Source organism: Melospiza melodia, chromosome Z (assembly GCF_035770615.1).
Source record: "Melospiza melodia melodia isolate bMelMel2 chromosome Z, bMelMel2.pri, whole genome shotgun sequence".
Lineage (NCBI taxonomy): Eukaryota > Metazoa > Chordata > Aves > Passeriformes > Passerellidae > Melospiza > Melospiza melodia.
This window is the reverse complement of record NC_086226.1, coordinates 9,698,285-9,718,768: the sequence shown is the minus strand read 5'-3', so window position 1 is coordinate 9,718,768 and position 20,484 is coordinate 9,698,285. Positions and strand designations below refer to the sequence as shown.

Sequence of the window (20,484 nt, the reverse complement as noted above, 5' to 3'; positions counted from 1 at the left end):
GAGGATGGTGAGTTTGAGTTTGAGACCTGAGGTCTCGTCTGTGTTCCAAGGAAGTGATGGAGATGAGGGAACACAGTCCAAACCATGTGGTTATCATTCTGAGCCCCCCACAGCCACAGAGGTCCTGCAGACCCTCCATGCATCAGCTGGGGAAGGAGACCCACATCTCCTCTCCCAGTGCCTGTACCCACCCAAAGGACCAAACACAACCATCAGTCTTGTCAAACTGCTTTAATATTTGGACATAAAGACAGGACAGAGCCAGTTAGGCTGTGCACAAACAAGATCCCCTTGAGCAACAGTGCAAGGCTGCTGAGCTTCCCTTCTCAATGGAGGTGTGGGTTTGGCCAAGATGCAGTTCAGCTGATGACCACATCCTGAGCATGCCAGTGGGGTGCATGTGTTGGGTAAGGAAAAGGGATAGGGGCTTGCGAGGGCAGCTCAGAGGTTGTTCAGCTCCAGTAAGGTCTGGTCCAGGACCTGGTGTATCCCCACATTCTCCTCTTTGGCACTGGCCAGGCTCTCTGTGAATACAAGGGACACCCAGCCACGCACACAGACACAAACCAAATGTACCCAGGTGCAGCAGGATGCACACACACCACACAAGCGCACACACACACACACACACACACACACACACACACAGAGATGGACATTTCAGTACAGCAACAGCCCCCAGTCAAACGGGGAATCCCCTGTGGAGTATAGTCCACACAGGTAGCCCCAATTCTGGCAGGGATGAGTCCAGCCATTCTGGGATCTGCCAGGGAAGCCAGGCCAGTCAGGCTGGTCACTGGGACAGGCAGTTACCACTCTTCAGCATTTCCATCTTCCCAGGTTGCCCCGTTGCCCGTGGCTGAGCACTCTGCAGCAGGTGCCGCTGGCGAGTACCATTATTTGGCCAGACACTGGGGCATCACCACTGGCCAGCTGCAGGCACATGCACAAACCCTTGGCCAGCAGAAGCAGAGAACCGATGCCTGCTGCATGACCCAGCAGTGCTCCGTGAAGAAAAGAAGTGAGAAAGCAACCCATGAACAGCCCAGGAGAGTGGGCAGAGGACAACAGAGATAAGGAGCAGAGCTAACAAGGCTACAAGGATAAGCTCTGCCGGGCAGCCTTCTGCCAAGGCAGCCTCCCTCTGGTGTTCACTTCCAAATGGCATCCTGCTTCCCCCAGAGACAGGAATGGAACAAGACTGCTGTCCACCCAGCCCTATCTCCCAGCGTGCCCTGCTAGCCTCTTCCCTGTCCCAAATTTGGGGCAGCAGGTGCTGCTGGATCCCCAGCTCTTTTCCCAACCTTCCCAGCACCCTCCAAGGACCTCGTTCTAAGGGGATCCATCCTGCACAATTTGGGCTGACCAGAGTGAGGAGGAAGAGGCTGCCCACTGACTCGCAGGACAAGGGGAGGAAGGCAGCAGTACAAACCACCACATCCCTCCCGAGAAGAGCCAGGATGATGCCAGAGGACATCCATGATTACATGGGCATCCCAGAACATCCCAAAACCTTTCATATCTCTCCCACAAAAACTGATCAACTCCAGAGGGGCGTCCTGTCCTGCCCAATCAGGGTAGTTACCCCTATGAGGATAAGGCAAGGCTTCACACCCTGCCTCACCCCAGCAGGGAGGGGCTCCCAGCCTGGAGCCAGCCTGGCCAAAATGGGGCAGGGAGGCTGGGCCAGGGCCAGGAGCTCTGGGCTGCTCAGTTGTTAAGTTCAGTAAGGATGACCCGCAGCTCGTTAGTGAGAACACGGTTTTTCTCGGCCTCCTGCTGAGAGCGCTCTAGAGAAAATGGAGAGACATCAACGCAGCACAGGAAAGAGAGAGAAAAAAGTGAGTTAGTGAAAAGAGACAGCATTCCTGAAAGCCTTCACTGGAAACACCACAAGCCACCCAGCCAGTGGTGGGATACAGCTGGACTGGCAGGAGGCAGCCAGTCTTTGTGCAGGGACAAGGCTGTAGGTCCACCAATTTGGAAACTGGGTTTTGGGACAGGGTAGGGTGGTGAGGAAGGAGGAGGTGGATCAAGACCAATTTAGAGATCACAAGAGATCACTACTGAAGGGTAGCACGAGCCTCTTCACCAAGAGAAGGTGATGCAGGAGTTATGACAGGAATGAGATTGCTGCTTGTAGGCAATGTCTGAGAGTAGAGACAGGGAATGGACAGGACCAGGTCTAACCCTGACGTTTCACACCAAAAGACTCATGGAGAAAATGGCAGGAGATGGGGAAAGCTGCGTACGAGAGTCAGGGGGTGGCAGGGGTCAGCACAATGGCCCCGTCCTGCTCAGCCTGGCAGCACAGGAGCCTCTTGGGTCTCAGCCATAGTCAGCCTGGGGGGCCCGTGGCTGTGAACTGCCTGCAACCATCTCCTACCACACTGCTGACAGCACCCACATGAGACAGGCAGGAGATGAGGGACAGAGTGGCATGAAGAAAACAAAGGAGAAACCAATGTTAAATTTTTATTGATATCAACTCATTAACCCAGAGGGACAGAACACAAAAGAAAAGTCATGAGATGCAAACTGAAGAGCAATGTGCAAAGGACAGAAGGGTGAGGGAGGAGTGAGGGTCGCCTGCCTGCCGGGGAACAAGGTGTCTGCACAGTTGGATCCAACCCTCTATCCCCCAGGCCTGAGCTTTGGCAGTGAAGGTGCCGCTTCCCCAATGCAGGTCATCCCCATGCTGGGGCCAGCAAGCAGCACCAGGGGACTTTGCTGGAAGTATATCGGGGGGGGAAATGGCCCCCCAGCCCTGGAGCTGCAGGGTCCCCAGTGCTTCTGCTGCTGGGGAGCCAAGGAGGGAGCTGCTGGAACAAAGGGCTTCTGGGCACAGTCCTGATCCCCAGGGCAATGCTGTGGCATGGGCCTACAACTACACTGTCCAGTCAGTATGTGGGGCTGCTCTCCTGCCCTGAACAAACAGCTCTAAGCACCTACACCTTGTCTCCCCAAAGAGGGGTACAGCGGGAACACCCCGGGTCAGCTCCTGTCCCAAAGGAGCTGATGGACAGGCACAGGCTAGGTAGGACAGAGGACAGAGAGGGTAGGGAGAGAGGTGGGATGGCCAGGCAGGCAAACAGCCAAACTGGGGAGTGACAGGCAGGGAGCAGGTGCAGTGCTGGTGCCCAGCGTGGGGCTCAGAGGGAGGTGATGTCATTAAGTGCATTGTCCAGCTCCTCGCTGATGGCTTTGTACTTCATCTTCTGCGCATACACTTCATCTGCAGGTGAAGGCAGGCAGGGAGCAGATGGTGGAATAGAGTGGAGGACACAAGGTGGAGAGAGAGAGTGGCTGTGAGCAGCGGGCTGAGGGCAGCAGGGGTGTGCGGGCACAGACAGCATGGATGTGACCCTATTGCCTACCCGAGGGCAGGGCCCAGACCCCAGGAGCTCTGTGCTCCCACACCAGATGCCGCAGCATCCAGCTGCTCTGCTCCCAGAAATCCGGACCACCCCTCCCTCTGGCCAAGAACTGTCCAGCCACACCAGGGGCATGGTGTGTCCAGTGCCACCCCAGGAAAGAAGGACACGGGGCTGGTGGGGACATTTTACCTTCTAGGTCATCAATGGTTTTCTCCAGCTTCGCCACAGACCTCTCGGCAAACTCCGCCCGGGTCTCAGCCTGTGGGAAACACAGCGGGGAAAGGGTGAGCTGCAGGACTCACAGTGGGTGGTGCAGGCTGCACTGCACTCCAAATCTGCCCCATTTGCATCTCTGGCACCCTCTTCCAGAAGCCCTCTCATGGGAAAGGCAAGGGACAAGAAGGCTCCATGAAGCCTCACACCCTAAATCAGAACAGACTAATGAAAGTCATCCCAGACCACCTGCTATGATGCTGGGTTGCAATTTAGGAAACTGTGAGAGGACATAGGCATAATGGGGTCAAAACACATTCAGGATGGCATGCTCTGATTCTGTGGCAGCCCTCCAACCCTTACCTCCTTCAGCTTTTCCCCTAGAAGCTTGATTTCCTCCTCGTACTTATCCTCCTTGGTGGAATACTGCAGAGACAGAGACAAGCACCTGTGAGTCCCCCGGCATGCCTCCAGCTGTCCTTCACCCCAGCAGGAGACTGCAGCATTCCCAGACCCCACGCCTTCTTCCCAACCCTAGCAGCCTCCCTGGGTCCTACCTTGTCAGCCTGGGCCTCCAGGGACTTCAAGTTGTTGGTGACAATTTTCAGCTCCTCCTCTAGGTCACCACATTTACTACATCCCAAGCAGGGCCGGCAGGAGGGGGGGAGCAGGGCCAGAGGGCAGGAGAGAGGCAGGAGCAGAAAGAACAGGCACGGGGAAGCAGGAAAGAAAGAAGAGAAAACAAGTTGAGAAAGGAGAAAACTCAGTGCAGGTGGACCAGGAGCAGAGCCACTGCGAGCAGGAGCTGCCAGGACGCATCTGTTCATCCGTTCCTTGCGCTTCCTTGCACGGATACCTCATGCATCACCACCAGCCAAGCTCTTGCTGGCTCTGCCAGGGAAGCAGGGATGGAGGGATGGAGGAGCGTGCCTGGCCTGCACCTGCTGGAGAGGTGGGCAAGGGGAGGCTGGTGCTGGAGGCAGTGGTGCAGAAAGGAGAGAGGTGGCTCGCATGGTTCGAGAGACAGCAACAGAGAGAGGGGGCTGCTGCACATCGCCCCGCGCCCCTGCCCCAGTACCTCTTCCTCTGAGGCAATGAGGGATTTGAGAGACTGGTCCATGGTCCGCAGCTCTTCTTCCAACTGTCTCACTCGGCTGGGGTGGAAGAGGGGCACCCCGGGAGGGGGACAGCAGAGAACAGGGTCAAAGATATGATGCCAGTGGGTTGGCACACCCCTACCCCCAGCCTGCAAACCCAAAGACCACCCCAGTGACACACCCTGCTGCTTCCAGGGACAGACATCCCCCTCCCCATGTCTGCCAGGGATTTGGGGCAAGGGTTGTGTGGGGCCCCTGCATGCTGGCCACCAGGAGCCCCACTCACCTCTCTGCCACCTCTGCCCTCTCCTCGGAGCGCTCCAGCTCTCCCTCAAGAACGACCAGCTTGCGGGCAACCTGTTGATGGCAGCGAGTGACCCATGTTAGCGCTGTGCCTGCCTCAACTGGGGGCATAGGGCTAACAGGAGATGGCTCTGGGTGCTGCCGGGGTGTCTGGACTGGGGAATGGGGTACACACCTCCTCATATTTGCGGTCAGCCTCCTCTGCTATGTGCTTCGCCTCCTTCAGCTGCATTTCCTGGAGTTCCATCTTCTCTTCATCCTTCATGGCCCTGTTTTCGATGACCTTCATCCCTCTGAGGAAAGACCATGCCAGATTTTACTGCTTGTGGGTCAAGGTGTCATATGCACATCCTGCCTGCCCATCTGCACATCCTGTACCCTAATCACACCACCCTCTAGCTTCAGAGACACGGGACATTGCTCAGGGAGGATGGCATACAGTAGGATCACACCACCAGTACCGTAAAAATGCTCCTGTGGAGAATTACAGTGGAACTGGCCCCAGGGCTATGTTCCAGAGTGAGGTATATCTATGGTGGCACTCAAGCAGGCAGGTTCTGACCCCATGTTTGGTGGGAAAAGGTGTCCAGCCCAGGATGAGCCAGCCACAACCTCCACAAAAACAGCCTGACAGGCTGGAAGCCCTTAGGAAATATTGGAAAACATCCTGTGGCAAAGCCTTTTTCATTCAAGGTGATGCTCACAAATAGGGAATTACCAAACCCCCACAGAAGGAGACTCTCCTCACTAAATGCTGTTGCTCAAACTTATCTTTGCCAATGAGGGAAGAGCTCACATAACTGCCAGGAACACTGTAACATGCTGGGTGCTCCCATACAAACTGAGTGTCCTTGCCTGCACAGCTCCAGTCTGGGAAACATACTTGCCCTGAGGATGGGGCAACATACACCCTCTAGAAGTCTTTTTGAATGAGGCTGTCTAGTCCTCAAATCTGACCTTCGTTACCAGCACAGAGGTTTCCTCTTGGGTTCTTATTTTGTCCTTGGGCATCTTAAGCTGCTCTGGGAAATAAAACATGCTCATATCGTCCTCTGGCTTTGGTTACAGTCTGGTGCTTTTATAAATACCAGATAAAATCTTTCAGGATGTTATGTGTGCTCTGGATAAGAGTGTCTGTATCTGGGGGACTTCTTTGCATTGTGGCTTTGCTCTCTCCCTTTGAAGTCTGCAGGAAAGTGAACAGAAACCCCAGCAAGGTCACCTCAGAGGGACCCCCACTGCAAAACTAAGGGGGCTGTCTGGAGTCCATGGTGACCTGACACCATTCCCACTGTCCCTTTCCATCCCACCTCTCGCTCTCATCAGCCGCCTTCTCAGCTTCCTCCAGCTTCTGCAGGGCAGTGGCCAGACGCTCCTGGGCGCGGTCCAGCTCCTCCTCTACCAGCTGGATACGGCGGTTGAGGGAAGCCACTTCAGCCTCAGCCTGGGGGAACAGAAACCCCTCAGTCATCCCATGTCAAATACATAAATTGTGAAAAGCATTTTCAATTATTACTCCTGTTTACCATCCGGAACGCCCCTTGGCACTGCGTGACAAGCCCATGTTCACTGGAATGGCTTGCCTGACCATGCGTTCCCTCGCCTCTCTATAGGGTTATCTCCATCCCTAGTGGCTGTTTGATGCTGGCTTCTCCCAGCCTTGCCATGTGCAGCCCCACCATGTCCTTACACTTCCAGCTCCGGCCCCAGAGGGGGACAGGGCACGTTCGCTGGGGCAGGGTGGCCATAGCAGCCGTGCCGTCATGGGGATGGTATTTGGGGTTTGCAGAGCAGTGAGTAAAGGGGGAGGAATGCCCCGTGCAGCTTCGCTCCCGAAAAGGAGATCGGAGCTGCTTGTGGATTTCCTGTTTACAGAGGCGGTGGAGTGAGCCGGGAGCTTCTCCTGCAGGAGCCCCCAGGGCCCTGTGCAACAGGGCAGCCTGAAGCTGAGCACGGAGCCCCCCCAGCTGATGCACAGCACAGTGCCAGGGGCAGTGGAGCGAGTCGCCCTCAGCAGACTGGCGCCTGGCCAAGATGAGGCTGGCAGGACCAGAGCCCTCCCTTTCCCAGGCTCCCCACGCACAGGGCTGGGAGCTGGGGCCGGCCAGGAGCAGTGGCCCTGGCCCTCCGCCAGCCTGTTGACGCCTGGCCTTGCACTCTTTCCATTTGGTAAAGGCCTCCTGCTCCATCGCCACAGTCAGAAAATGCTGCCTCAGCAGCTCTCAGCCCCGCTTCCCACTAGGAGGGTGCAAGGAAGACAAACCCCCGAATATCAAGGGATGGGTGGCAATAAGATCTCACTGTGAGGAGCAGCTCCATGCACCAACCCAGGAGACAGAGGCTCCTGCTTGTATTCACAGGCTGCAGCAGGACTGGCTGGCTGCAGTGCCTGGACACAACCAGCCTCATGCCCCAGCTCTGGGAATGCCCCCGGGAATACTAGCCAAGCACAGGGACTATGGGAGCAGCAAGGGGCTGTCACCCTCCATGGCCCCACTGAGCAATCCCCTGTGGGGAGCTGGCGGGGTGGGGACAGGCGCAGCCGGCACCTCTTTGAGGTGGCTGCCAGCCCCACAGCTGCCAGCCCCACAGCCGCCACCGCCCCATGATCGCCCTTTCTACAGACACTCAGAGACCTCGTCCCCTGCCAGACCGCCCAATGGGGAACCGGAGCTGGCGCCCACAGGGCAGCGCTGTGCCTGCAGCATCAGCCTCACTGCGTCGGTAGATTTTTTTTCCCGGGGAATCACCCCCCAAGTGGGTCAGAACTGCCCGGATGGACACTTGGGAATATGAGCTCTCCCGGCAGCTCCCAGTGACCAGGGAACCCGATCTGAGGCTGCAGGAAGGGGCCATTTCCTCCGCACACAGCCCGAGTGACAACAACCCGGGTACCGCACCCAGCTCTGCCGCTCCTGATATGGTGAGAATGTTGAATGAGTGGGCATAGGAAAAAGAAAGAAAGGAAGAAAACAGAAAGCCCCAACAACTACAAAGACAAACCAGGAAAAAGCTGCAGCTTGGGCATACCATCCCGCTGCCAAAATGGAAAATTTTGGCCTGGGGCAGTGTGAAGGGGTGGCGTGTCCCCACGAAGGGACAGGTTGGAGCTAAAGCTCTGCGGCCCGAACGGCTGAGTCCGCTGGAAGCCGCACAAGAGCCTGGGCGTGGGATTCTGAGCTGTGCACGCCGGCCTGCGAGGGAAGAGATCCATTCCCAGGAGGCACCCGATCCCAAGGCAGGGCTGGCTTTGCCCGCTCCCGGCCAGCCGGGGAGCCCAGGGGAGCCCCGCTGCCCGCAGCATCTTCTCTCGCCACACCGACGGAGGAGGGAGGCGGCGGGCGGAGGCCGCCCGAGGCAGGCACTGCCCGAGCTCCCTGCCCCGGGGCTCTCGCCAGCTGGAGGCGGCTCCCCGCGGCTCCCCGGGAACCTCCCGGCGCTGCTGCGCCCCGGTGGCAGCCGGCCCGCCTACCGGGGCTCAGGGCACCGGGGCCGGCCCGCCAGAAGCGATGCCGGGGCCGGCGGGGGATCCCGAGGAGCTGCCGGGTGCCCCCCGCCCTCCCTCTTCCCATTCCAGCGGCCCTTACCCGCTCCCGGGCCTGCCGCTCGGCATCGGCCTCCCGCTGCAGGTGCTCGGCGCGCTCCTCCGCCTCGTCGGCCACCTGCTGCAGGCTTTGGATCTTCTTCTTGACGGCATCGATGGAGCTGGGGCAGGCCATGGCGGAGGCTGCCGGCGGGGAGGCCACACCGCCGAACCCTTTGTGGGATCCGCCCGGCTCGGGCAGGAAGCGCTCAGGCAGCGGCCGCTCCCGCCGCCCGCCCTGCCTCCATCCCTTCCTGCTCCTCCTCCTCCTCCTCCTCCTCCTCCTGCTCCTGCTCCTGCTCCTGCTCCTGCTCCTGCTCCTGCTCCTGCTGGGCTGCCTCCGGCCGACCTGCTCCGCCGCTCCCCCGGGCGAGGCGTGCGGTGCTCACCCACGGCAGGAGAGAGTTCCCACGCCGGGAGCGATGCACAGTGCCCCTCATCCCAAACAGGACAGAGGGTGCCCCCAGGCAGCGTGCGTGTCCTTCCCAGGCTTTGGTCACTGTCTCTACATGCCCGCCAAGGCAAGATGCATAGCTGCTTCTGGGCAGGGCACAGTGTCCCCCCACCCTGGGTCAGCACGCATGGTCCCGGGGGGTGCATGGTCCCCTAAGGGGGTACGTGGTACCCCAGAGAGGGCACACAGTGACCCCAAGGCAGGGCACACACTTCTCTCCGTGCCCAGGATGCATGCTGCCCCCCCGGAAGGGGTGCACAGTCACACTGAAATACCCCAGAGCAGTGCAGAGGAGCTCAGGGAAATAGACTCTTTTCCAGCAGTCCCCACAGTCTGTGAGTGCTGGAGCCTGTCTTGTGGAGCCCCCATGGCCACAGGAGCAATGTACCCATGTTAGTTGCCAAGTGCTGCCTTCCCCAGCCATTGCTGCAGAGCTAAGGAGGGTTGGGGAGTTTTTTGTTATGGGAAGTCAGTCAGAGGCATGAGCAGAGCCTGCTCCTGGGCTTTCTCCAGGGGTACCTGGGCTGCATCCAGGTGCCCAGCATCCATCACGTTTAGTCCCTTGGTATTTGCTCCCCAATGTGAGGACCTATCCTGCAGCCCCACAGAGACTCAGGGGGCCCATGGAGACCCTGGCACCTCCTGCCTTGGGGATTGTGCCCTAAGGGGGAGGTCAAAGCTCCAGCTCCTGGCTCTCCATCCTGGCTGGGCCACATGTCTTGATCCATCAGAAGATGTTGGAGCTGCTGGCACTCAATCCTCCCTTAAGATGTACTGACAGCTCCCTGGCTGCACTTCACACCTGCCTCCAGGAATGCCAGCTCCCAGGCTGACCTCACCAGCTGGCATCAGCTCCAGGGCCAGGGGTCCTGGGGGTGACTCAGCCCCACTGCTATCTGCACCCTGCAGATCCGTGTCCCCTTGCCAAGAAGCAGTGGAAGAGGTGATACTGTGGGTCCCCTGGGAGCACACAGCCTTGGGCTTGGCCGTGGGTCTCGCTGGTCCTGCCCCTTCCCAGTCCAAGGCCTGGATGTCAGCAATGCACAAGCCAGGACACGGGGCCCAGTGCAGGAGCAAGGGTTCCTTGCAGCAGTGGGGCAGGACGAGCCAGCTGCAGGCAGAAGGGGGACAGGTTAGGGGGCAGCCACCCTGATCCCCCAGTCGCCAGGCTAAGTGCCTCCTGCCGTGGCCCCACCCCGAGATGCAGTCACTTCCCAGCAGAGTCCAGTTCCCTCCCACCAGCTCAGGGAATCGCCAAATAAGAGCAAAGTCTTGGCTGGGGAAAGCAGCTGGGGCGGGAACACGGGTGAAGCTTTTGGGATCATGGCCTGGGAACGGCAGAGTTTCCCTAAGGCCCCTCTGGGGTGGCTGGGGACAGGCCAATGCTGGGGATGTGGGGCGGTGGAGAGGGCTGTTCTGCCCTAAACCTCTTGTCCCAGCTGCACCATTTCCAGCAGCCCTTGCCCATCCTGACCTGGGCACCATGGGCTGTCCCTCCTGGTGACAAGAGGTTCTAGGACCACAGTGGGCTCGCAGAGCTGCTGGGAAGCTCTGTGGAGTTGCTGATCAAGAATCAGGCATTCCCTGCTCTGCACTCTCTGACATTTCTCCAAGTGCCTGGCGCAAAGTGTTTGCACTCTTTAGTGCAGTCCCTATGGCTTTCCTGCCCCACCATCCAGTGCCAGCAGCAGGGCAGGGCCATACTGAGGTGGGTGTTTATTCTTTTAAGGCAATGACATTTTTGCCAAGAGCAGAAGGCTGCCTGCATGGCTGGTGTGAGCCTGAGCCGAGTGAGGAATTGGGACACGCTGTGCTCACAGCACCCACTGTCCTGGCAGCCAGGGAGGACACGGGGCTGCCTGGGGTGAGTGTGCTCTGGGGTCCACCCAGCGCTTCCTCTGCTGGAAGCAGGAGCCTGCTGCACCTCGCACCAGGGAGGAGGTGACACCAGCCCTGGCACTTAGAGCTGTCAGCACATTCTGGTCCCTGGTGAGGAGGGGACTCCCAGAGCCCCACACATGGCGCAGCCTGTCCAGGCTTTGGCATGGACCTGGGAGGGCTGTGCTGGTGATGGAGCCCTAGCCCTGGTGCAGCCAGCCTCCAGCCTGACACGGCTCCTTCACCACGGCTCCTGCTCTGGCCCTTTCCTGTGGCTCCCATCCACTGTATCTTCTGATATGGGACTCTCCAACCCCATGGATTTGCCGAATTGCTGTGGACCAAGCTCAGGGAAACACCCTCCCTGCCCAGGATGGCATCGCACAGCCCACTGCCAGCAGCAAACCACTCCACACCCCACAGCTGACATCTGCCCAGTCTTTGTCTGCCCCTTCCTCTGAGCCCTGCACTGCGAACGTCACGTCCACTCTCAGCCACACTGAGTTTGCCCTGTCCCATACCAGGACAGAACCATTAGATCAGTGTGAGCCCCACTGCACACAGCAGCCACCTTGCCCAGCTTGACATGCCTGCCCCATGCTAGGTTAAACGTGCCCTTCCAGAGGATTCTCAGTGTTTTAAAGGAGAGTCATCTGTAAGACCAGCAAAGAGGTCTGAGGAGATTATTGCAATGGCAACACCAGGCCACAGGACTGGTGTTGCCATTGCTTGTCCTTGTCCGCTCACCCCTGTCCTTGGCGGGGGCCTCAGAGATTTGACGCATCTCCCCCATTTAGCTCCATAAACCAGCTGGGATTGAATTTTTTGTTCTCAATCCTGAAAAGCCTGGCCATGCCCTGCTGGCTGTGCTCCAGACGGCTCTCCTTTAGCTTCTCCTCCAATTTCCAGGGTTGGTTTTCATCAAAGAGGGGCTGGCTATCAAAAGGAGTATTTATTTATAGGGTGTCAAATACCCTGTGTGGCACCACAGGTCGTTATACCCCATTCCCAAGCGGCCCCGTGGCCGCACACAGCTGTTCCACCCTTCATCCCGGCTAGGCACAAGCCAATTTCAACACCTTCCTAACATCTCCCCAGAGGGATCTATTTCCCAGGAGAAACATCAGTCATGGCACTAAATAAAACTCTTCCTGGCCTTGTCCTTCTCAGGGTATGAAGTAGAACACTGGACCCCAAATCCACCCAAATCCCCTTCCATACACCCCAAATATTCAGGCAGCACTCAGCAGTTAATCACAGCAAGAGATTTTTCTGTTTCTCTGATCTGCCACAGTTTAGCAAGCACCACAGTTTTTCCTACGAGCATTGAGGACGTGTGTGCTGGGGGACTTGTGACACAGCTTGGGACACTTGTCCCCCTTAGCTTTGGGGAGCCAGGCTGTAGGCTACCCCACAAAGCTCAGGACAGGACCAGCAACCAGCACTGCTCACCACAGCTGGCCTGCCCCCCCAGCCCACACAGGACCCATCAGCCCGGTTCAGTGTCAACATCGAAGGAATGGGATCCTGACAGTCTTCCCCTCGGACGCTTTCCATATAAGGGCCCCCTCTTCCTTTAACCCCCCCGAGGTCCAGAGCCTGTGTAGGGGAGGAGCTGCTGGCATGCCTACTTACATCTGTAGCTTTCTTCTCCGCCTGCTCCAGCTTCTCCTGGGCCTCCTTGACAGACTCGGAGTACTTCTCCACCTCATCCTCAGTGCCCTTCAGCTTCTTCTGCAGGCCCTGCTGTTCTTCCTCCAGCTGGGGAAAGGACAAAGGGTGGGGTTCAGGGGGGCTGGCAGTGTCTGCAAGGCTGGAAGGGGATCTGTCCTCCCATTCTCCTCCTGGGGACACCCAGCCTGTGTGGGGCACAGCAGGACAACATGGACATGGACATGTCCTCTGACAGCTTTGGGTCTACAGGTCCTTGGGGGGCTCTTGGCGTACAGCAACTTCCTGGACCCCCCTCATCCCTGAGCCTGGTGGAGGTAAGGGGGTGGTGGTCTCCTTCCCTGTATAGGGCACTGGAGAGCTCCTGTCTTGGGGATACAGCTCTGGGGGACACCAATCTGTGTTCCCATCTCTGTGGCTGCAGTGGGAGTATGCAGTCCCCAGGGCTCTCCCTGGCACAGGGATAGGGAGGTGGAACTGGGGCATCCCACTGAGATAAGACATGTTTGGGGGGACCAGTGTAAGGGGTCAAGGGTAAGAAACTGAAGTGTTGGTTCCTGGGGAACATGGGGTTCCTGGATCCACATGGGGTGATGTCCTTGGGGACATGGTCGCAGAGAGGGAAGGTCTTAAGGGCTGTCAATCCCTAGAGCTGGCATCCACAAACAGGACACCCAGTGGGGCAAGGTCCTTGGGCCAGGACGTGCTTAGGACAGGGGACTCCAGGCTGGGGAACCAGCGTGGGGAGCTCAGTATGGGGATTGCGTGACCCTAGAGAGTGAGTGCAGTGTCCCCAGGCTGGACAATCTGTGGGATGGCATCACCAGGGCTGGGCACCCAGCGGGATGGGGTTTCCAGGACTGGACAACCCTAGGGTGGAGAGTCCCCAGGCTGGACTACCAGAAGAACAGAGTCCTGGGGCTGGACACCCCTCGAGTGGAGGGTACCCAGGTAATGCCGGGGAACCCCGTGGGAGACTCACCTGCTTGCAGCGATCCTCCGCCTGCTTCTTATCAGCCTCCGCTTGCTCGGCGCGGTCGATGGCATTCTCCTTGTCCAATTTCAGCATCTGCATCTTCTTCTTGATGGCCTCCATGGTGGCGGGGTGTCGGCGACGAGGCGCGGGGCGGCAGAGGGACGCGGAGCACCGGGAGCGGCGGGAGCACCGGGAGCGGAGGGAGCACCGGCACTGCGCTCCCCGCCCCGCCGAGCTGCCTAAAAGCTGGGGAGGGGCCGTGCCGGGCGGGGGCTGCCCCGGTACCTCCCCCGCCGCCCGCCAGCACCTTTTAGGGACTGGCTCGCCACCGGCCCTCGCACCGAGCGGGACGGGGGGGCGGCCCCCGGGCGGGCATCGCCGCAGCCCTGGCGCCCGGCACCCACCGGGGAACAGGGCGAGGGACGCCCCGGGTCACGGCGCTGGGGACGGTCCGGTGGTACTGGGCAAGAGACGCCCGGGATAGTGGCTTAGTGTGCTGTGGGCAGCCTGGTAGCACAGGGTGATGGACACCCCGCGGCAGCGCTGTGGTGGCACCCCGTGACACTGGATGAGGGACACTCCGTGGCACTGTGCTGGGGTACCCCAATGCCACCGGGCAGGGGACATCCTGCGGCACTGAGTACGGGCACCCCGGTGGCACTGGCCCCAGTTAGAGCTGTCCTCATGCTAGTGCCCTAGGTACACCACATGCCCTGTCACAGCACCCTGGGGCCTGAGGGACCCTGCTTGCTGGCACTGGCCTGGGGACACCTCAAGGGCTGGCATGGCACTTGGGAACACCAGTGGGCTGGCACTGAATTGTAGGGGTCACACTTAGGCTGTGATTGCACTGAGGGACACGTTTGGCTGGCACTGCCCACACAGGGAAAAACCCCCAGGAGAGAAGTGAGCAGAGCCCCTGACTTTCCCATCCAGCTTCTGGTGGGGCAGGAGGGCCAGGGCTCTGTGCAGACTTCTTGGCACCCACCGTCCTTCTGTCTTGCACCTTGGTGCCATTGTCCCTGGCACCCACAAGGACACCTGCTGCATGCACAGCCCCTAGAGTGGCATTTTAGAGTGACACAGGGCATACAGGCAGCTCACTGCCCCTCTTCATTTTTCTGCTCTAAATAAACTGTATTCCACAGGCAAAAAAATGCAAACCCTTCAAATCCCAGCTCCTCCAAAAATAACCTGTACTTTAATAACGATCGTAAATGCTTCTGGCACATTCCCAGCTGCAGGGTGGGCTGTGGGCCGGGGGGGGTGGAAGGAGCTGGTGGAGGGGCCATGGGAGCTGTTTGGCACGTGTGGAAGGCTGGGACGGGATGGGGACAGGAGGGGTGCACAGGCTCCCCCAGCCTATTGCCCCTGGGCTGCAGCCAACCCTTGCTTGACACAACTTCTGGGTACCAGAGCTCCAAGAAGAGAGGAACAAAAAGTTTTTGACAGCTGGAGAAAGTGCCTTTTAGGAGCCCTCAGGCCCGGATGGTGGAGGGCATAGGAGGGGTGGGAGCAGTCAAGGACCAGCAGGCTGCTGGCTCCATGGGGAAGGCAGAAGAGCCACTGCTGGACTCCAGAGAGAAGCTATTAGTACTGATAAATTAGGCACATATTTGGACAAGGAAGTCTGTAACTGCCAGCGTGTGGCTTCTGAAGGGAGGGGGAAGATTCATCTCCCATCATCCCTGGGAGAGAATAATTGTTTTTCTGCGAGATGTTTTTCAGCCTGGGACAACTTCATGGCCTTGAGCAACTTCACGTGCTCAGTGCATGGGGCAAATATAATGATGGCCATGGTGCAAGCAGCAAGGAAATTGCCCTGGAGCCAGGCCAGACCTCAGATGTGTCCCCAAAGGATTCTATTCTCTCTCTCTGCTCTCTTTGTCCCAGCCTCATAGCCATGTCTGATGGACACTGCTGGAGACATCCAGGAGCCAAGGTCCATGACTCTGCCCGTAAGCCTCACCTCTGAGGTAACCTGTGAGAGAAGGGAGGGCAGAGAGACATGGGTGCACGTACCTCCCTTTGCTGCCCCATGCCCAGCCTTGTCCTGGACTAAGGTCTCCAAGGATGACAATCCCCTCCATATTTCACACTAGGGTCCGACCTTACTCCCAAGGAAAAGCTTGATGACTAATGGGACCTTTCCAGGTGCAATGCCCCATTGCCCCATCCTTGGACTCTCCAAGAAGTTGGGACATGGTTTGCTCAATAACCTCCAACTTAGCTGAATTTGGATCCCTGTGGTGGCTTGGTACCTTATGACTGGGTCATCCCAGCTCCAAACTTCTGTATGTGCTTTCCTGAACCTGCCTGCCAAAATAACCCTTTGATCAGTGTGTGACAGTGAGGGGGGATGGTTAATCACACCCCCGTGTCCCTCCCCTGGTATTTTTTTTTATGCCACCACCTCTTGCTTGTACCCAAGCTGGAGGACACAGCAGTGGATGTGCTCACAGCCCTGTGCAGGGGGTGCTGGAGCTCCCTTGTCCCCAGCACGCCAGGACGAGGCCAGAGCTGCTGCCGTGCTGTGCCCGCTCACTGTCCTTGCTGGACACTGCGAAGGGCCCCATGTCCAAGCCGGTACCTGGGTGAGAGCCTGGGTCAGGGCAGCGCAGATTGTCAGGGGACAGCTGGGAGGACTGGGATGCCTGTGAGAGCCACAAATCCCCCCTGGAGCCTGGCCAGGGGTAAGTGTCTTAGGAGAAACAGCCCCTCCACACCCCCAGGGACGTGACCACAGGGGCCGGGGGTTGCTGTTGGGGATAGTGCAGGATGCTGCCCTTGCCACTGATGTTTGTAGCTCACAGTACCAGAACAGCCCCAGAGGCAAAGGACACGTGCCAACCTGCCTGTGCCCCCGTCGCACCCTGCAACGTCCCTGGTGCACCCCACATCCCCTCTGCCTGCCCTGCCACTGCTTAGGCCCCCCAAATCCCTGCTGAGTGACAGGGTGGGAACAGGTGGGGACACGCCGGGGCAGCTGATGCCCGCACAGGTTGGCTCTGGGGGGCTATTTTGGGGCGTGAGATCAACGCTGGCAGCCGGGAAGGCTCCGGCCACATTCCCAGACCCACACCACAACAGACTGCTGCTTCCCCACTGATGGCCCACCAGTGACTATGGGGTGGGAGTCACCCCACCTGCACTCCTACTGCACCCTACCCCGGAGTATATATGGCTGGTAGCAGGAATGGGGCCAGGAGCTGAGCTCCAGACACAAATACCCACCCTGCCTTCCCTGAAGCCCAAATCCCCAAGAAACAAAATCCCCAAGATCCCCTCCTGCAGTGGTGGCCCCCCGGCAGCACCTGCGAGGCCAGCACATGGCTGGCAGCGGGGGTCCGGCCTGCCGGGTGCCTGGGGCTGGACGTGCCTCAAATATTTTCCATGCTGTATAAGCACCCGTGGTACACTCCCTCCCTCCCTTTGCTGGGAGGGAAGGCGCCCAGGCCCCCCTGCCCTCCCCTTCTGCTGGAGAGGCCCATTGATACCCAGTTGGCAAGAAAGCAGGAAAACCAGATTTTATTGATGAATGTGTCTTTCTGAGGAGACACTGGCATCCCCCACCCCACCCCGGGGTGGGAGTGAGCTGGTTTCCTTCAATCTTTAATATGGGATGCTTAAAAGTATCAAAATGGTGAGAGAAGCCTCAGCAAGTGCAAAGGGGAAGGGACAGGGGTCCTGGAGCCGAGGAAGAGTGGGATGCTGGGCTACGGGACCCTGGCAAGAGCTGGGTGTTAGTGTGCAGGGCATGAGCAGGCAGGGAAATAAATGAACTTTGGAAGCTGCAGGCTCAATACTAGAGAAATGGAAAAGTTACAAAAATACTGCAAATCTTGGAAAACAATGCAGGCACTTGGGAAGAAGGAGGAAGGCAGAGCTGGCTGGGGCCGCAGTCGGGGGGAAGCCCTGCAGCAAGGCAAAACACAGCTCTGGGAGGGAAATCATCACATCATCCCCCATCCTGAGTGGAGGCACTGTGGCTTACAGCCCTGCTGCCCCAGAGGGGCCTCGGCTGAAAAAGATACTCATGGGGTGGACGCAGGGTCTTCCAGAGTACCTGCAGAGGAAGATTCAGCCAGCAATAAGGCATTGGAGGTGAAAGGCAGCTCCACGCGAGAGCTCAGCGAGGGGTGGCTGCTCCCTGCATGCTATGGCAAAGGAGAGGGGAAGCCACCCGCCTGTCCCCATCCCGCGTGGAGGAGAGAAAAAAAGGGGCACGAGAGGGAAGGAAGAAGGCACAAGTAAATATCCCCTTGCAGTGGAGAGCTCTGTGGGCCCGCACCCCGGGGCTGGCGGGTGAGCCCTGAGCCAGTGCAGCCCCGGCTCCCACCCCAACCGAGTCCCTCCGAGCGCTCTGATTGTGCCTTGGGTGTGCATGGGAAGGTGGCTGGGCAGCGAAGCGGAGTTGCTGGTGCGGCACCGGCTTGGAGGGGCAGCTGGGTTAGTCCCGTTGCTCTGGGTGCGGGCAGAGCCCTGGTCTAGCCCAGACAGCCCTTCGCTTGTGGCGGGTCGTCTTAAATAGGAGCAGGCAGGTGGGCAGGCAGCAGTCTGTGCGGTGAGTGGAGGGCGTGCGGCTCAGTTCTGCTCCTCGTCCCGCAGCTCCGAGGGCAGGAACTTGTACTGCTGCTGCCGGATCATGGCCAGCTTCTTCCGCGCCTCCTCCAGCTCCCGCTCCTTGCGCAGCATCTCCTCCTGGGCGGCGATAATCTGCCAGGAGAGAGCCCCAAGGTCACAACTGCCTCCCACGGGGATGGCCAGAGCCTCTGCCACAGCAGTGCCAACGCCAGAGCTGCGTTCTCTGGCTGCTGCTGCCCTCCCTCACAGCCACTGCCTCACTGGGCATGAGGACTGTTTGTCCCTGGGGTGGGAGCATGGTACTCTGGACATAAAGCAGAACAGCACAGCTTCTGAGCTCTGCCCTATGTAGTGTGTAAAGGGTCTCAGCTGCAGGGAGCCAGCACTGGGACTGTGACAGCCCACACTAGGTAGATGTCACCCTGTCCCGCTGCTCTGCTTTTTCCTTGCGTCACAAAGGATACTGTGGGCTCTGCACCAAGGAGAAGCCAGGGCTTTACACTCCTGGGAGCATGCACCATCACCCACTGCTACTTGCGGCGGGATAAGGTGAGGCCTCATTGTTTAACTGTGCTCAGTGGTGTGGCAGCAGCTCTCTGGCCACAGAGCAAAACACAACTTTCCAGGCTTTCCCATTGTTATGGGAAAAGTCTGTGAGAAGATCAGAGAAAAGAACAAGAAACAATTCTTGCTGCACCTGGTATTGTGAACATGTGGAATGTGTTATGGAGATTTGTTTACCAAAGGGTGGTTTCTTAATTAGTCAATGGTGATGGTGTTTGGACTAAAGGACCAATCAAGTACACCTGTAGTGAACTAAGGTATAAAAGTATGGGTTTCTTAATAAAGATATATTAATCAGCCTTCTTTAATACATGGAGTCTATGCCAATTATTACCCGGCCAGGGGCCCATTGCAATGATACAGTGGAATGGCTGAACTCACAGCATTTCTGTGAGGCTCTCTCAAAACATGACCTGTACTGGTGGGTGTAGGACACAATTCTGAGACTGGCACACAGATTGTGGTGGCACCTAGAGCTGCTCCTGCCCTGAGCAGCTCCACTCCTCACCTGTGCAATTCCTCCGACCATCTTCTCCTTCACCACCACCGTTTCATCATGGTCCTGGAAAGCAGCTGCCTTCTGTGCTGCCTTCACCAGATTGTCTGATGCCCTCTTCACGGCATTTCCAGCGGCCTGCAGCAGGGAGGAGAAGAGCATCAGTGTGAGTCACAGCCCCACGACTGCTGTCCAGGGGTGTGAAGGAACTTCTGCCCCAGGCTGGGCAGCAGGCAGGACTGGCAGCCAGGAGCGCTGGGAGCTGCAGGCAGGGATTCCTTTACATGGCTCGCTGCCTTGTCACCCGCTCATGACCATTTCAGGCGTTTCTGCTCCCAGGCAGGCTCTGGCTCCTCTCTGAGCAGCAGGGCAGGGACTGGGAGGCAGCCCTGCTGCCTCTCCCCAGCCCTTGGCCCCAGTGCTGAGACCCCATGTTAACCCCCCAACACATGGGCATTAACCTCTTGTGTGCCATGGCCTCTGAGGATTAACGGTGCTACAGAACATGCCCTCCACACATTAACCTCTTGAATATCAGTGAGGAAGTGCACCCATTTCAGATATTCCTGTGCCAGGTCATTGTTTCCGAATGCTGCCGGGCTGAGCAGCCCAGCATCATTCACATGCCTGGCACACAGCTAGCAGTGAAATCCAAGCAACCTGGAGCCTGTGTTCCAATGAACTTCCCACTGATGGCATGCAGGCAGGGAGCAAGAGCCCTGAAAGCATCCACCTGCCCTCAGGCCACTCCCAGCCACCCTTCAAACAACCGGGGCTGAAGAGGCAGCCTAGGACTCACCTGGAGCCGCTTCATGGCCTCTGAATCGTGGTCAGCCTTCACCTTGCAGGCCACCAGGAGCTGGGCTGTGGAAGCAGCCACCTGCTTGGCGGAAGAGATGAGCTTCTCCTCACTGGCATGGCCCTGCACTGCGGCGTTGGCGGCTTCGCACAGGTTGTTGGTGGCAGCAGCCACCATGCGTGCCTGTGGCAAGAGAGGCTCTCAGGGGAGGTACAGGAGCCCTGATCGGCTCCAGGGAGGTGGTGGGGCACAGGATGGAAAGAACCAGCTTCCACAGCATGTGGGAGAGGGAGGAAGAAACATGGCTGCTTCTTCCACTGAGGACAAGCAAAAGAGCAGAGCATCCTTGTGTTTGCAACAGGAGTCAAGAGGAAGTTTCCCCTGAACCCCTCAGCATGACCTTGATACTCACGGCTGAAATGAGACCCTGGGACCACTGTCCATCATCCACTGCGTTGGCTGGGATAGCACCCACCTATGAAGAAGGAG

General features: G+C 58.4%; 2 protein-coding genes across 6 annotated transcripts in view; both read right to left on the bottom strand.

Annotated features, from left to right (window-relative positions):
• Positions 1 to 216: 216 nt before the first annotated feature.
• Positions 217 to 13,755, bottom strand: TPM2 (tropomyosin 2). Of its 4 annotated transcripts, none has more exons than XM_063180859.1 (9): positions 13,559 to 13,754; positions 12,541 to 12,666; positions 6,301 to 6,434; positions 5,166 to 5,283; positions 4,974 to 5,044; positions 4,669 to 4,744; positions 3,954 to 4,016; positions 3,567 to 3,636; positions 217 to 524 (listed from the first exon to the last, which is right to left on the bottom strand). In XM_063180859.1, exons 1-9 carry the CDS (start codon positions 13,670 to 13,672, stop codon positions 442 to 444), a joined length of 855 nt encoding a protein of 284 aa, XP_063036929.1. In that variant the 5' UTR covers positions 13,673 to 13,754; the 3' UTR covers positions 217 to 441. The 4 variants fall into 4 exon arrangements, with proteins under 4 accessions (XP_063036929.1, XP_063036930.1, XP_063036932.1 ...); XM_063180860.1 differs by lacking the exon at positions 4,669 to 4,744 and adding an exon at positions 4,148 to 4,223; XM_063180862.1 differs by lacking the exons at positions 217 to 524; positions 4,669 to 4,744 and adding exons at positions 2,460 to 3,235; positions 4,148 to 4,223 and having other exon boundaries at positions 13,559 to 13,755.
• Positions 13,756 to 17,053: 3,298 nt separating this feature from the next.
• The window catches only part of TLN1 (talin 1), a 34,845-nt gene continuing 31,414 nt past the window's right edge, over positions 17,054 to 20,484 (bottom strand). For both annotated transcript variants that reach the window (XM_063180761.1, XM_063180762.1), the window contains 4 exons: positions 20,408 to 20,470; positions 19,996 to 20,178; positions 19,209 to 19,334; positions 17,054 to 18,268 (listed from right to left, as the gene is read on the bottom strand). In XM_063180761.1, the coding sequence (XP_063036831.1) occupies positions 18,137 to 18,268; positions 19,209 to 19,334; positions 19,996 to 20,178; positions 20,408 to 20,470 (504 nt within the window). In that variant the 3' untranslated portion in view covers positions 17,054 to 18,136. The remainder of the gene's footprint in view (positions 18,269 to 19,208; positions 19,335 to 19,995; positions 20,179 to 20,407; positions 20,471 to 20,484) is intronic.

Bases quoted from the DNA above. Each gene is read 5' to 3' on its own strand.
- TPM2 (XM_063180862.1), bottom strand. From the start codon at position 13,672: ATGGAGGCCATCAAGAAGAAGATGCAGATGCTGAAATTGGACAAGGAG. The intron at 6,435-12,540 runs GTAAGTAGGCAT...CTGTTCCCCCAG, and splicing joins CGGAGAAGAAAGCTACAGAT to GCTGAGGCTGAAGTGGCTTC. The intron at 3,236-3,566 runs GTAAAATGTCCC...CTTCACCTGCAG, and splicing joins AACCATTGATGACCTAGAAG to ATGAAGTGTATGCGCAGAAG.